Source organism: Cupressus sempervirens, chromosome 10, assembly GCF_028749045.1.
Source record: "Cupressus sempervirens isolate cs-2001-9-10 chromosome 10, ASM2874904v1, whole genome shotgun sequence".
NCBI lineage: Eukaryota > Viridiplantae > Streptophyta > Pinopsida > Cupressales > Cupressaceae > Cupressus > Cupressus sempervirens.
Window position 1 is genome coordinate 788,523,492 of NC_143127.1, and position 15,950 is coordinate 788,539,441.

Genomic DNA, 15,950 nt, shown 5'->3' on the forward strand with positions numbered 1-15,950 from the left:
AGATTTACTTTTATAGAAACTTAAGTGATTTGAATATATCAAGGGTCACTTCCTACAATTGTATTAAGTAATAGTGAAACCTAGTATCCAAGTGTACCCTGTTCGTGTGCTTTGGAAAATGTGTAATTAGAGCTATTCAAAGCCCACACTAAATAGAGTGCCAATCAAGACTAGTCATTGTAAATCTAATTCATGACACATCAGAGTAGAACTAATTTTTTGTCATTTTTAGAAAACCATGTGACTTTTTTCCCCAAGAATCAAGTTCCATATATCATGAAACTAAGATCATTTTATAATACTATAACTAGATAAAATTTATACCATATATTGTATTTGACTTTAAAACAGATGGTTTTCTTTTTGCTTTTAGGTAGAATTTCTTGAGCAAACTTGTCCAGAGAAATCAAGCTAAATTTTTTAAGGCTGCAAGGAGTACTGTTCTGATTACTCAATATGTCAGTTAGGCTGGCCTTTATCCGAATTGTGAATCTTATGTGCATGCAATGTAAGCTACTAAGTAAAGCAGTACAACATCAAAGGCCAAGAAGATGATCTGATCCAGGGAGATTATAAAGGTTATATCAACTATGCTTTCATCATACATGCTAATATGCTATTATATGTTCAGGTTTTTCTCTAGCTATTGATGAAATAATTGGACCATAATTGGTTGATTAGAAGATTTCAAAGTTCTTCTGGTAGTTAAGGTCCTACCCCTGCTAAGATAACCATTATTGTAGAGGCTCTTCCCTGGCTCTATAGGTTTGGGATCTTACAGAGTTACTCAAATTTAGTCTGTCAAAAATTATTAAAGATAAGTTTAACTTACATTCCTGTGCCAAATGAGATGTAACTGGATGAACTTTAATGTCACCATGCCGGATTGGTCTCTAGAATCTAGGTTTGTATTTCTTTAGAAGATCAATTCTACAGGTTTCAGGTCTAGCTAATTGTCTCATTAAGAATTTGTGCATTACCAAAACTATTTCTCTGATTGTACCTAATATAATTCTAACACACAGTTCAAAAGTAAAAACGTGCTTTATCCATGTTGATGTCAAACCTGGCAAATTTGAAGTAAAAGTAATTTGTCATCTAATGTGTTCATAACTTGAATCACACAACTCACAGAAATCACAGTAAATATTCATGCAAAGGTAGATTAACCTATCAAATATCTTCTTTCATTGCTAATCACTTTGAAGTTTGAACTGAGTTGCCGGTTCGGATTCAGGTTTGGGTGTGGGAATGAGGTCAAGGTTTGAAAGTCATTCAATTTTTTTTGGAGGTGTTTGAATTTGTTTTGGGTTAGTCCATATAGAAACATACTTTTAAAATATATATACGTGTATATGTATATGTCTATGATGTGTATGTATATATATGCAGCAGCAAATAAGTTCATAAACCATTATGCTAATAGTAAAGCAACATAGCAAAATACACCACCATAAATATTAATGTTTTAGTCCAAATGATGTCTGTTTTATCTTTTTGACCTTTACAGGGTAGGAGGGTTGGATTGACTAAAATAAACCAATTTTTAAATTTTTAAAAGTTAAAAAAATCCATTGTTTGGCCAACTTCGACCTGGGTCCTACCACAGAATTGCAAATCCATGATAAAAACAACAAAATTTGTATTGGGTTCATCAGAAAGAATTTGGGTGGGCTTTGAAGGTCTGCAGAAGACTTTTGCAAGAATATGACGAGGACCAGACTTTTGCGTTGCCAAGGAAGAATTTGGTAACAACTGAAATATGAAAATATGCATACATACCTTGTGGATGTACATAAACCTTTCCAAGTTCATTGGAAAAACATTTGGGGGAGCTCCCCTTGGTGGCAAGAAATGCCTGCAGAATTCCATGCTCAAGTCATCCAATCTTGAAATATAAGCTTCCACTGGCAGAGCAACTGAAGAATGTGAAACCAGGGCATCATCCTCTGCTGCTATTTCCAGTGCCACTCTGCCCAAATCAATACTCACACATTTGCTTATGCTCACCTCCCTCTCTGACTTGCGCATCCCATTCACCTCTTTGACAAACTTTTTCCTTGCAACCTGTCCTATCAGAAATTAAAAATTAATTTTAAAAAGTTGATGGTTAGAGATTTTAAGTTTTTGCAGTACATAAATTGTTAAAAGAGAGGGTTTCTGAATTTAAAAACAGTACAAATTACTCCAAAAATAAACCTTTCACAATCACAAATTTTGATCCTCTTCAGATGACTCATATCTTCTACCGTATACAAGCTTTTAAAACAAACCTGCAAATTTTGGTAGATGAATCTTAATTCACCTATGTTTAATCCTCCTGTATTTCAAAAATGAATGCATATGGAAATCTCAATGCTTTAAAATCTAATAACTGCTTTGTACAATCAATGTAAGAGGTCAATGCTGCAGTTCATTATTGGCTGAAGAGAGTAAAGCTTTAATTGCTAATATCTGACTATAGCAATCACTTGGACCAATCGCTTTCTCTTGGATTCCATGACATTTAAATTTTTCAAAGATTTCCCTAGGTTTACCTGCTTTATTCAGAAAATTGACAATAACAAATTAACAAGAACAGACATTTCCTAACTTCCAATTGCCTGCCAGATTTTTCCCTGGAAGGGAACATATTTTCTAGATGATTTTTTCTAAATGTTAAGCATTGCCCTACATTAATCCAAACCTATCTGCATGCATTGACAGGTGGCTAGCTGATGGCTGGCTAACATCCTCCAGAAAACCCTATAAAATTATTCACCTTTTGCCTAAATTACTATGTCATCCAGAGCCTCTGCAGCTCCAGATCCCGTCTTAATAACTTGCAATTAAGTGTAAATTTAAAAGGACTTGACTCCTGATGAGGCATTAGTGTGGGCTCATTTCTAAAAATATCACAACTGTAACTGCCATTGTAAACAACAGGACTTATATCAGCAAACTCCTCAATACCCTTTCCTGAACCAAGGCTTGTGTTACACTCAATGTCATGAGCACACCCCAAAAAGTATCACAAATCCGGAATCCCTTTTCCTACACTACAAAATGATTAGTTTATTACTGCAATCAAGTTTTCTTACACTCTTCTTCACTTGTATTCAACTAAGACTAACAGCTACTGGATTAGGATTATGTTAGTTAAGGGTATTTGATGATTTAGTTCCATTAATCATCAACCTTCACTTAGGTTGCAATCTATGCATCACACTTTCAAATGTTCAACCATTGTCAATTAGATTTCTGTCTTTTTCCTCATTTGATTTTTAAGTTTCAAAAGCCTATATTTGTGGCAGGTAAAGAGGACGTTGACAAAACAAGCAGCACATGTTGTCGGTAAATATTGTGTAGCCGACGGGTAGATTAGCATGTAGTCATTAATTGTTATGTCGCTGACGGACCCCTTCGGGAAGGTTCTGCGGGAAGTATATGTACCCCATCCAAAATCATTGTAATCATCATCATTGTAAGCATTATGTAATCTCTCTGACATATGCGAATAATAAAAGGAGTATTGTTGTTCTTGTTTATTGTCTATATGCATTAATCTATTTACCCATACGGTAAACATTTGGCGTCGTTGCCTAATGGACCTGGAACGAAAGCAGAGGAATGAAGACTAATGCCAAATCAGCTTAACAAGGATAGAAATAAGATAAAGGGAAAAGATGGAATGCGCACAGCACAAGAAAATTTAATCTTGGCACAACAGGCCGAGCGTAGACAGAGGTTTCAGCAGATTGCCGATGGGCACCAAAGCACCGAGGAATTGTTGGAAGAGTCTCGACAACGGTTGGATTTGGTGGAAGAAGCAAGGGAGGAATTTTTGAACCTGTATACGCCGAGGGAAGGGAATCCAGATGGAAGGGAATTAACTCGCACGGCTCAAAGTGCCGAAGGAACACGAGCATAGAGTGAACTCTTTGTCCGCGATACACTTCCGCAACGGACAACTTCGCTTACCAAAGACCTTTCTTCACCAAAAAATGTAGCTGTTGGAAATAAGACGACAGTCCAGAATAGTACCGGTGTGGGAGTGCAGAGCGTCGATGTGGGAGTGTAGAGCACCGGTATGAGAGTGCAGAACAGCGTTGGTGTCAGAGTATAGAACAACGCCCATACACAAAATCAAGTAATAATGGCAGGACTAAAGGAGAAATTGCAAAGTTTGATAGTGATGGAACGACCAATTCAATCCAACACTGTAAGACATGCGAAATAATTTGGACGGCGAATGGCGTAACTGACAAAGATGAATAGATGAGACAATTTTCAGCGACTCTAAGGGATGTAGCAGTTGATTGGTTTGCCGACATGGATCCCCAGAAATTAACTACATGGGCAAACGTTAAAAAGGAGTTTATCACTGAATTTTGATTGTTGCGCGACGACAATGAGATTGTAGCAGAAATATACACCACAAAGCAAGGGAAAAATGAAACCATCCATGTATATGCCAAAAAGCTAAAAGAATTAATAAACAAAATGGAAAGTAAGCCGGCAAATGGGCTTAAGAAGAGATGGTTCATTGAAGGATTACGCTCGGAGTTGAGGAAGAAAATAAAAATTGTGCCGCCATCATCATACACCGAAGCATACAATCGGGCAATGGACTTAGAAAGTGAACAGAAAACAAAAAAGAAGAAGAAAAGTAGCTCATCCGACTCAGATGACGCGTCTTCGGAAGAAGATAGCAGTGATGAAGAAAAGGGCAGCAAGAAGGTCCGAGCTCTGCGGAAGGATATGATCAGAATGATGAAGGAATTCAAAAATATACAGAAAGAAACAAAGGGAAACGACCTATGGTGCACGGAATGTAAGACAGAAGGTCACACGCAGGGATCCTGCCCGAAAAACCAGTTCTACAATATCTGTCAAATTATGGGACATTCCACAAAAGAATGCCACTTCAGTATGAAAAAAAGAGGACATCAACAAGTGCTCCTGACACATGAGGCTTCCACATTAGGAGGGAGTGGAAACACTAGCTGTGATGGTGCCACTTCGGGTGGGTACAGAAATAATAGAAGAGGGCAAAACAACAATACCAATAACAATACCAACAATAATAATGGGAGCCGCAACTGAATCCAGTACAATGCAAACAACCACCCAATGGTTCAATGTCGAGCATGCAATTTGTGGGGCCACTTCGCATGGAACTGTATGTCAACAAACGCACCAAAGTTATTATGCAGATGGTGCGGTCCTGGAGATCATGAAGATGCCAAGTGCCCAAAGTCAGGAGTGAATTTGATCACCATCGGGACGGACAAAAAGGAGGTTCTAGCAATCACACGGAAACAAGAAAAACTGTACCCCGACTCGACGAAAGAAAAGAAGAGATTGGAAGAAGCGCGGGCGAAAATTGAGAAGGCAACGCAGGCGGAGAAAGCACACTTGAAGGACACTACTGGTACCTCAGCAAGGAACTACGCGAAATAGAACATCATACGAAAGATATTACAAACTAAAGTACCAGTCAAAATAAACGATCTGCTGCCCACAATGCCTCAACTCCGATCGGCACTCACAAACATCGCTCCAATTGCTAAATTACCAGGAGAACAAGGAAACAAAAAGGAAAGTGGGTGAGTGCAGAGGACCCAATGTTGCTAGCCCTTACATCTAGATGGCATCCGGTGGTCATCAAGATGGGAATTTTGGGAACTGTTCTGACAGTCACAATTGTGGACGAAGGGTCAAGCGTGAATGTGTTACTAGAGGATACCTGGAAGAGGTTGGGACTACCGACGTTGTGGCCACCTACTTTCTAATTACTGACGACGGACCAACACGGCATCAAACCTCTCGGCATCCTGATGGCACAACCAGTAACTATTGGAACACAGTCATTCCTACTCGATTTCGTCGTCATCCCACTGAAGAGGAGAGGATATGACGCCATTCTAGGTCATGGATGGCTCGTACAAGCAAAGGTTAAGCATGATTGGAAGAAGAATACACTATCACTGGAAAGCAAAGGGCGAAAATTCATTATTGATTTACACACACAAATGGTGGGCAAGGAAGCTCTTTCGTTCGATTCTGAAAAAGAGGATGAAGGAAAAAAGCGAATGGAACCAAATTCGGAAGGAGTCCTACGGTTGGAAGGTGGATTGATGGACGATGATTGGATTCAGTAAACGGATTATTTCACTGGCAGATGGAGGATTATGAGCTATTCCAAAGCTGCAACATACTAATGATAGAGGAAGGGCACAACGGAGGCGGATTTCCAAAAGAGTTCATGGAAATAAAATAAGGGGACGCACCACTGGATGAAACACTTCCACATGAATTTGGTAAAGGAAAGCAGATAAAATATGATGAAGCCACAGTACAAACCATGAATCTGGGAGATGAGGCTGAACCAAAAAACATACTGGTGGGGGATAACTGGAATCCAGTACTACAAGCAACAGCATTTAAAATATTCTTGGAATACAAAGATGTATTCGCCTAGACATATAAGGATTTGAAAGGAGTTCCGCTAGAGCCGTGTGTTCACCGCATCCTGCTGGTCAAAGGTGCAGTGCCCATATGGAAGTGACCTTATACAATGAATAAAAATTACACGGCGCGGGTCACAAAAGAAATCAATTGAATGCTGGAGGTAGGTATTATCTTTAAGGTTCAAACAAGTGAATGAGTGTCACCCATAGTAATATCCCTCAAGAAGGACACCACCCAAATCAGGATATGTGTCGACTTTAGATGTCTCAATGCCATAACAATCAAAGACCCCTTCCTAATACCAGTCACAGACAATATATTGGAGGAGGTAGTTGGACACGAGATTTATTCATTTATGGACGAGTTCTCAAGATATAATCAAATTTGCATAGCAGAAGAGGACAAGCTGAAAACGACTGTCGTCGGTAGAAATTGTGTATCGGCCGACGAGTCCCTTCGGAAAGGAAATTGTGTATCGGCCGACAGGTCCCTTCGGTAAAAGTCTTGTTATGTAGCCGACAGGAAAACAGTTTGTAACGGGTATAATGTACTTAGCCGACGGATACCTTCGGGAAGGTTCGTCGGAAAGTATTTATAATCCCTTCGGGAAGCATTGTATTCATCTTATCATTATCATATCATATGAGAAAAGCATAATGTACTGTTGGCATATGCGAATAATAATAAGAGTTCTGCTATTTGTTGTTCGGTGTTCGTATCGATTTCCTGTGTATGTTGCTTAATTAATCCATACGGTAAACATTTGGCGCCGTTGCCCGATGGATCTGGCACGCAGGTAGGAGGAGATGAATTAAATGCCGAATCAGTTGAACAAAGACAAGAGTAAGCTAAAGGAAAAAGATGACATACGCGTTGCGCAGGAAAATTTAATTTTGGCTCAGCAGATAGAGCGTCGAAGGAGGTTTCAGAAGATTTCCAACGGAAGCAAGAGTGCGGAAGGATTGTTGAAGGAGACTCGACAACGGCTTGATTTGGTGGAAGAAGCGAGGGAGGAGTTTCTGAACTTGCATACGCCACGGGAAGAGAATCCTGACGGAAGCAGATCGACTCGCACGACTCGGAGTGCAGAAGGAGCACGAGCGTGGAGTGACCTCCTCGTCCGAGATATACTTCCGGAACGGACAGCTACGGTTGACAAACCCTCTTCTTCACCAAACAGCGCGGAAGCAGAAAACTGCGCGGGTGTTGAAAACAACGCGGGTGTGCAAAACAGCGCGAGTGTACAGAACAACGCGAGTGTCCAGAACAGCGCGGGTGTTCAAGACAGCGCGGGTGCTCAAAACAACGCGGGAGTGCAAAACAGCGCAGGTACACAACAAAACCCTCGACATACAGTAATAATGGCAGGTCCGAAGGAAAAATTGCCTAAATTTGATGGTGATGAAGCAGCTGATCCCATTCGACATTGTAAAACATGTGAAACGATCTGGAGGGCGAATGGCATAACAGATACAAATGAATGGATCCGACAATTTCCCGCAACCCTACGGGGTGTTGCCATTGATTGGTTTACTGATGCCGATCCACAGAAATTGAATAGTTGGGATAACATTAAGAAGGAGTTCATCGCAGAATTTCAACTTTTGCGTGATGACAATGAAATTGTCGCCGAGATATTCAATACCAAGCAAAAGAAGAATGAAACTGTACGGGTCTTTGCCAGGAGGTTGAAGGACTTAATCAGTAAGATGGAGAATAAGCCAGCTGATGAGTTACAGAAACGATGGTTCATTGAAGGCCTTCACCCAAAGCTGCGGAAAAAGATGAAGATCGTGCCGCCATCCACATACAATGAAGCTTACAACCGAGCAATGAACCTCGAAAGTGATCAGAAGACAAAGAAGAAGAAGAAGACCAGCTCGTCCGATTCAGATGACGATGCATCCTCCGGAAATGATAGCAGCGATGACGAAGGAAGCAACAAGAAGGTTCGTGCCCTTCAGAAAGACATGCTTCGGATGATGAAGGAATTCAAGAACATGAACAAGGACCCTAAGGGTAATGACTTATGGTGCACGGAATGTAAGAAAGAAGGCCATACGAAGGGATCCTGCCCGAAAGAGCAATTTTGCGAGATCTGCCAGATTATGGGACACTCAATAAAGGAATGCCCTTTCAATTTGAAAACAAGAACACCGCAGCAAGTGTTCCTGACACAGGAGGCCTCCCCGTCCAGAGGGAACGGGAACACCACTACGGAAGGTGCCACATCGGGTGGATACCGAAACAACCGGCACGGTCAAAATAACAACAATACCAGCAACAACAATAATGGCGGAAGGAGTCGAATTCAGTATGATGCAAATGGTCGGCCAATTGTTCAATGCCGCGCATGCAATCTGTGGGGTCACTTCGCCCGCGAATGCACCACAACAAATACACCGAAGTTACTATGCCGCTGGTGTGGACCTGGTGATCATGATGATACCAAGTGCCCAAAGTCCGGAGTAAATCTGATTACTATAGGAACAGACGAGGAAGAAGTTCTGGCCATCACTCGGAAGCAAGCGAAGCTTTATCCTGACCCAGCAGAAGAAAAGAGGAGACTGGAGGAAGCAAGGGCAGAAATCTAGAAAGCAACACAGGCAGAAACGACACACCTGAAGGACACGCCGAGTACTTCCGTACGGAACTGCGCAGAACAGAACATTGTCCGGCAAATTTTGCAAGCCAAGATACCTGTCAGGATAAGTGATCTGTTGCTCACTATGCCTCAGCTCCGATCGGCACTCAGAAACATTGTTCCCGCTGCTCAACTACCAGGAGAACATGGAAGGAAGCAAGAAAGTGCAGCAAGTACAGTACACAAAAAGGAGAAGGAAAGTGGCGCAAGTGCAGAAGATCCAATGTTGTTAGCCCTCTCATCCGGACGCCATCCAGCAGTCGTCGAAATGGGAATTCTCGGGACTGTATTGACGGAAACAATTGTGGACGGAGGGTCCGGTGTCAATGTGTTGCCTGAAGACACTTGGAAAAAGTTGGGACAGCCGACATTATGGCCACCTACATTCCAGCTGCTAACGGCCGATCAACATGGAATCAAGCCATTGGGAGTCCTGACAGCACAACCAGTGACGATTGGAACACAACCGTTCCTGTTGGACTTTGTCGTAATCCCACTGAAGCGGAGGGGATATGATGCCATTCTGGGCCGGGGGTGGCTGATACAAGCCAAGGCAAAGCACAATTGGAAGAAAAATACTTTATCACTCGAAAGCAAAGGCCGAAAGTATGTCATTGATCTACACACTCAGATGGTTGGAGAAGAAGCTCTATCGTCGGATTCCGAAGGAGAAGATGATAAGAGGAGGCAGAGTATGGAACCCAATCAGGAGGGAGTCCTACGATTGGAAGGAGATGATGATCTGGATTCAGTAAATGGTCTTTACCACTGGCAGATAGAGGATTATGAGCTCTTTCCAAGTTGTAATATGCTAAGGATCGACGAAGGTAAGAAAGGAGGAAATGAATGTCCGAAGGAACACGGAGAAGCCGACGGAGGAAATGAATGTCCGAAGGAACACGGAGAAGCCGACGGAGGAAATGAATGTCTGAAGGAACATGGAGAAGCCGAAGGAAGAAATGAATGTCTGAAGGAACATGGAGAAGCCGAAAGAAGAAATGAATGTTCGAAGCAACATAGAGAAGCCGAAGAAGAAAATGCGGATATGACTGAAGCTGAAGGACAGAACATACAGTACGAACCGAAAAGAAGGAAAGATTCTACTGTACGATTGCGCAGGAAGAAAGTATTATGTCAAACCACAAATATAACAGAAAGGTACTGGCAGCAAGGAAGGCACACGATACGGTCTGCACAGGAAACAAAGCGAAAGGGTCTAATAAAAGTTGCAGCAGTACGGAGTGAAAATGTTATTGACGGACAGAAGGGGCAGTTGACAGAGTCCATGGTACGGGGCTTCGGGAACAAACTGGGCGATATGGAGATGACACAGAACAAGCGTAGCAGGTTTCCACTCGGACAGTGGGTGTTGTACGACGATCGGAATGAGATTAAACCAGGCAAGTTCAAAATTAAATGGGTCGGGCCGTACCAGATGAGGGAAGTAAGCAATAACAAAGCAATAAAACAGTGGATGCTAGACCGAAAGGAAGTATTCGATGTAGTGAAGAGGTCGAAGTTGAATGTCTGCAATGAAAGAAGTAACGCACCCCCGTGGACGAATAACTGAGAGAAGACTGTAAGTACTGTATATATGTAAATATTGTACATAATTGTTCCAGGAGTGAGATTTAAAATTTAAAAAAATAAAAAATAAAAAAAATAAAAAAATAAAAAATAAATAAAAAATAAAAAATAAAATTTAAAAAAAAAAGAGGGAGAGAAGTGAAGTAAAGCACCGTACGGATTTTGAAGTGTCGTACGGTTTTTCAGAAGTGAAGTACGGATTTTGAAACTAAAGTACAGATTTTGAAGAGCACCGTACGGTTTTCCAGAACTAAAGTACGGATTTTGAAGAAGCACCGTATAGTTTCCATCAGCAACGTACGGATTTCATGTTACCGTACGGATTTCCATCAGCAAGGTACGCATTTTGTGTTTCCGTATGGTTTTCCATAGCAAGGTACGGATTTTATGTTGCCGTACGGTTTTCCATTGGCGAGACAATCCAAATTGCAGTAGGATTTTTTAAGAATGTACGGATTTCATGTTGTAGTACGGTTTTTAAAGCCACCGTACGGATTTCATCACCACCGTACGGATTTTATTGCAATGGTACGGATTTCATAGTAAGGGCCATTGTACGGTTTCCACAAGCACCGTACGGATTTCACAGGGAAAAAATTGTCGTACGGTTCTCAATGTTTGAAGAATGGTGTACGGCTTTTCAAATAAATTAATTGTACGAGCTCTCAAGAGGCTGCTGTACGGATTTTTAGAGAAAGATACCGTACGGCTTGTTATAAGCTTGTGTTTCGTACGGATTTTAAAGCACATATATTAAGCATATGGATTTTAGAGCCTTTTTTTTGTACGGATTTTTAAAGAAAAGCAGCGTACGGAAATTGCAGCTAGGAATGCGAGGTGATTGTACGGATTTTCCAAGCATATCATGTGTAGGGATTTGGATTGCAAGATTACAAATTTTGAAGAGTGGGGTTTTTGCATACGGATTTCATCACAGAAGGGTGACAGGAGGTTTTGTATTAAAAAAAAAAAAAAAAAAAACGTCGACAAATCGAGAATGCTCAGAATGAGTATCAGATGATACCATAGGGAAGAGGAAGAATTAGCGATTGCCAGAAAGAGTGTAGAATCGGCAGAAAATGACAGAAATGGTGTGTTCCGTGCAGTTTTGTGTGGGTTTCACAGTGCTAAATTGGTGTTGGCGGTGAGGGGCGCTGCCCCTCGACCCCGCCCTATACTGCGACAAGGAGCGCACCCGGGGCGCTGCCCCTCGACCCCGCCCTGTACTGCGACAAGGAGCGCACCCGGGGCGCTGCCCCAGGACCCCGCGAGGGCGCTGCCCCTCGACCCCGTCGGGGGCGTTGCCCCCTGGACCCCCAGTCGTTGCGGATATCAGTCGTGGGAGTCTGACCAGTGAGAAGATTTGGAGCTGCGGCAGGCATGGAGTGTCTGTGTATCAGAGGCACTGAGAGTAGGTGTTGGCCATGAGGCTGTCTTGGTGGATGTGTAGAGAGCTCGGGAGGAGCTGATCATCCAGTTGGAGGCAGTGCAGCGACACTTGGTTCAGTGTACTCGGCATTGGAAGGCAGAAAGCGGCACAGGTGGCTATCAGGGTCAGATGTCAGATTGGCTAAAGTGACAGTGTTGGGTCAGTCATTATATTTTGGTTGTTGATTTGTCTCAGAGATTTTGTAATAGTCGTCGAGAGACGACTTTTCTTTTTTGGGGGGAATGATGTCGTCGGTAGAAATTGTGTATCGGCCGACGGGTCCCTTCGGAAAGGAAATTGTGTATCAGCCGACAGGTCCCTTCGGTAAAAGTCTTGTTATGTAGCCGACAGGAAAACAGTTTGTAACGGGTATAATGTACTTAGCCGACGGATACCTTCGGGAAGGTTCGTCGGAAAGTATTTATAATCCCTTCGGGAAGCATTGTATTCATCTTATCATTATCATATCATATGAGAAAAGCATAATGTACTGTTGGCATATGCGAATAATAATAAGAGTTCTGCTATTTGTTGTTCGGTGTTCGTATCGATTTCCTGTGTATGTTGCTTAATTAATCCATACGGTAAACAACGACATTTGTGGTAGAAGATGGGTGTACGCACACAACCAGATGCCATTCGGCCTCTGCAATGTGCTGGTGACATTCCAAAGAATCATACTGCACATATTCGAAAAAATCTTCGTCGAAAATTTTAAAGAATTCCTAGATGACTGGTCTATATTCAGCACTGAAGACAAACATCTCGTGACGTTGGGCGAATGCATGGAAAGATGTCGAAGGGCATGACTAGCCTTAAATCCAAAGAAATGCAGATTCACGATTCCGCGGGGAAGATTGTTGGGGCATATAGTCTGTAAGGAGGGATTGAAAACAAATCTAGACAAAGTCCGAGTGATAATGGAAATGCAGCCATCTACAAATGTAACGGAAGTAAAGTCATTCCTAGGACACATAGGTTAGTATAGAAGATTCATCAAAAACTTTGCCAAAGTACCAGACCCACTAGACAGGATAACATGCAAAGGGGAACCATTCAAATGGGAGAAAGAACAAGACAAGTCATTTCAGGGGTTGAAGGTACGATTGGCCACAGCACCTATCTTGGCATACCCAGATTGGAACAAGGAATTTCATGTCCACGTAGATACATCCAACTATTCAATAGGAGCAACTCTGGCACAGACAGGCAACCACGGACTACATCACCCGATATATTTTGCCAGCCGACTACTGTCAAAAGCAGAACAGAACTACAGTACAACAGATCGGGAAGCATTAAGAATGGTCTACGCAATGCAGAAGTTCTGACATTACTTACTAGTGACACCATTCGTGTTTTATGTAGACCATCTAGCCCTGTTGTACCTGGTAAATAAACCTGTCATCCAAGGAAGAATCATTTGATGGCTACTTTTGTTGCAGCAATTCACTTTCAAGGTCATTGTATAGCCCAGGAAGCATCATGTTAGTGCAAACCATCTGTCACGAATTAAAATAGGTGAACCAATGAATGGCGGCGTGAATGATGATTTTCCTGATGCACAATTATTTCAAATTGCAGTACTGCAAAATGGTACACGAAGATTGGGGAGTACCTTTCCACAAGACAGCCACCGAGGGAGATGCCAGAGAATGAACAACAGAAATTGGTATTAAGGAGCCATACATTTCAATTGATTAATGGATTACTGTACAAAATGGGGCCGAATCACATCCTACGACGGTGTGTGTTGAAGGAGGAAATACCAAAAGTATTGAAGAAAGCACATAAGGCCCCAGCAGGAGGATATAAGGGACCTGACACCACGACAAGGAAGATATTACTGGCAGAATTGTGGTGGCCAACAGTGTACAACTACGCACGAGAATGGGTCGTCGGTTGTGATACTTGCCAAAGGGTTGGAAAGCCGCTAAAGAGAGACTTCATGCCGCTACACCTCTCACATGTGCAAGAATTGTTTGAACGATGGGGATTGGATTTCGTGGGACCCCTGAGAGTAAGCCGAAGGCACCAATGCCGATACATAGTCTTCACTACAAAATACCTAATGAAGTGGGTGGAAGCACAGGCCCTACCGGATAACTCAACAATCAGTACAACAAAATTCATCTATGAACAAATAATCACTCGATATGGGCCACTTCAGATAATGAGTGATTGTGGAGGGCATTTTGTCAATCATGTCATCAAACTGTTAAAGACGGAATTCAAGATATATCATTCTCTATCAAGCTTGTACTACCCACGAGCAAACGAACAGGCTGAGGCTACGAACAAGATCCTGGTAGCAATCATCTACAAGTCATGTGTGGTGGAAGGTGAAGACTAGGAGGAGAAATTACCCTCTGCCCTCCGGGCTTACCGCACGGTGTACAAGGTGACAACGGGACACACACCGTTCCAGTTGATGTTTGGACAGGAGGCAGTGGTACCAACAAAATTTATCACACCAAGTTTGAGGATCATGCTGGAGAATAAGTTAGGCGACATGGAAAGCCTAAGGGAAAGGTTGCATAATCTGAACAAACTCGAGGAGATGCGGCTATTGGCACAATGGGCCACGGAGGTGACACAGAATAGGTGCAAGGCATGGCATGATAAACACCTAAAACTAAACAAGTTCGAACTAGGACAGCGAGTGTTGAAGTATGACGGATGAAACGAAATCAAGCCGAGCAAGTTTAAGGTCAATGGGTAGGACCGTACCAAATACGGGAAGTAGGCGACAACGGAGCAATTAAGTTGTGGACATTAGACAGACAAGAAATACCAGAGGCAGACAACAATTCAAAGCTAAAGATGTACCATGCCAGAATGATCCCCTCGTCATGGGAGAATAACAAAACTCAGAGGGAGAAATAGATGAAGAAAAACAAAAACAAAAAATAATAATAATAAATTTTAAAAATCAAAAACTGAAATTGGAAGTATGTCCTATGGACACCTATTCCACGGATTGTTCCACGGACACCTGTCCCCCAGGGTTCCCGCGGCTTTGCCTTAAAGCCCACGGCTTGTCTCTCCTCCGCGGCTTATCTCCTTCCACGGTAAAGGTTTCCACAGTCTGCACCTTAGACCTCCGCGGGTTATGTTTTATATTCCTGCAGACAATGTTTTATATCCACGCGCATGCTTTGGCTACCAATTTGACGGAGGAAGAGCAAAACATTTGGAAGCAGCCAGATAATTTGGTATATAGGCCCTGGTTGGAGTTCACCAAGGAGTTCGAGGGAGAATCGCTTGTGGTGGTGAGTCGGTGGCAGAGGTATTTGATGGTGGTGTCGTTCGATCAATCAAATGTGCGGCGATGAGAGTGAATTCAGTGACGTATTTGCAGTGAATTCAGTAATATATTTCATTGGCTTGTGTTATTTTCTAATCTCCCGCAGCCTTTGTTTTTCTCCACGAACGTGTCTTAGATTCCCATGGTTTGTGTTTTTCTCGCGCATGAGATTGCTTGTGTTCATGACAGGCTGAGTTGCAAACTCCACTAGTTAAAAGAAAACCAGAGGAAAAAGAGAGAAGCAACCGAAGGAAAAAAAAAATTATATATATATATATATATATATATAGATATTGAGGAATATTATCTGTGAGAAGGCAAAAGCGACAGGAGGAGAAACCCTACACTATAAAGGTAAAGCAAGAAGCCGTTATGGAATTTGCAAGGAAAAGAAAGCAATCGAAGAACCAGTTGAAGAAAAATATGGAGAAAAATGCCAGAGTCTTGGCTTCCGGAATTCGTGTTGCAGGGCCATCAGCATCCAACAATAAAAAGCAAAAAGTAAGGGCTGAACTCTCACACCTTACAGT

At 42.2% G+C, this 15,950-nt stretch overlaps 1 protein-coding gene across 1 annotated transcript in view; it reads right to left on the reverse strand.

Annotated features, from left to right (window-relative positions):
• LOC149536263 (uncharacterized) overlaps nucleotides 1–15,950 on the reverse strand; it is an 81,846-nt gene that overhangs the window by 36,227 nt on the left and 29,669 nt on the right. The window contains exon 2 of the mRNA XM_089803318.1: nucleotides 1,783–2,067. Within this exon, the coding sequence (XP_089659444.1) occupies nucleotides 1,783–2,067 (285 nt within the window). The remainder of the gene's footprint in view (nucleotides 1–1,782; nucleotides 2,068–15,950) is intronic.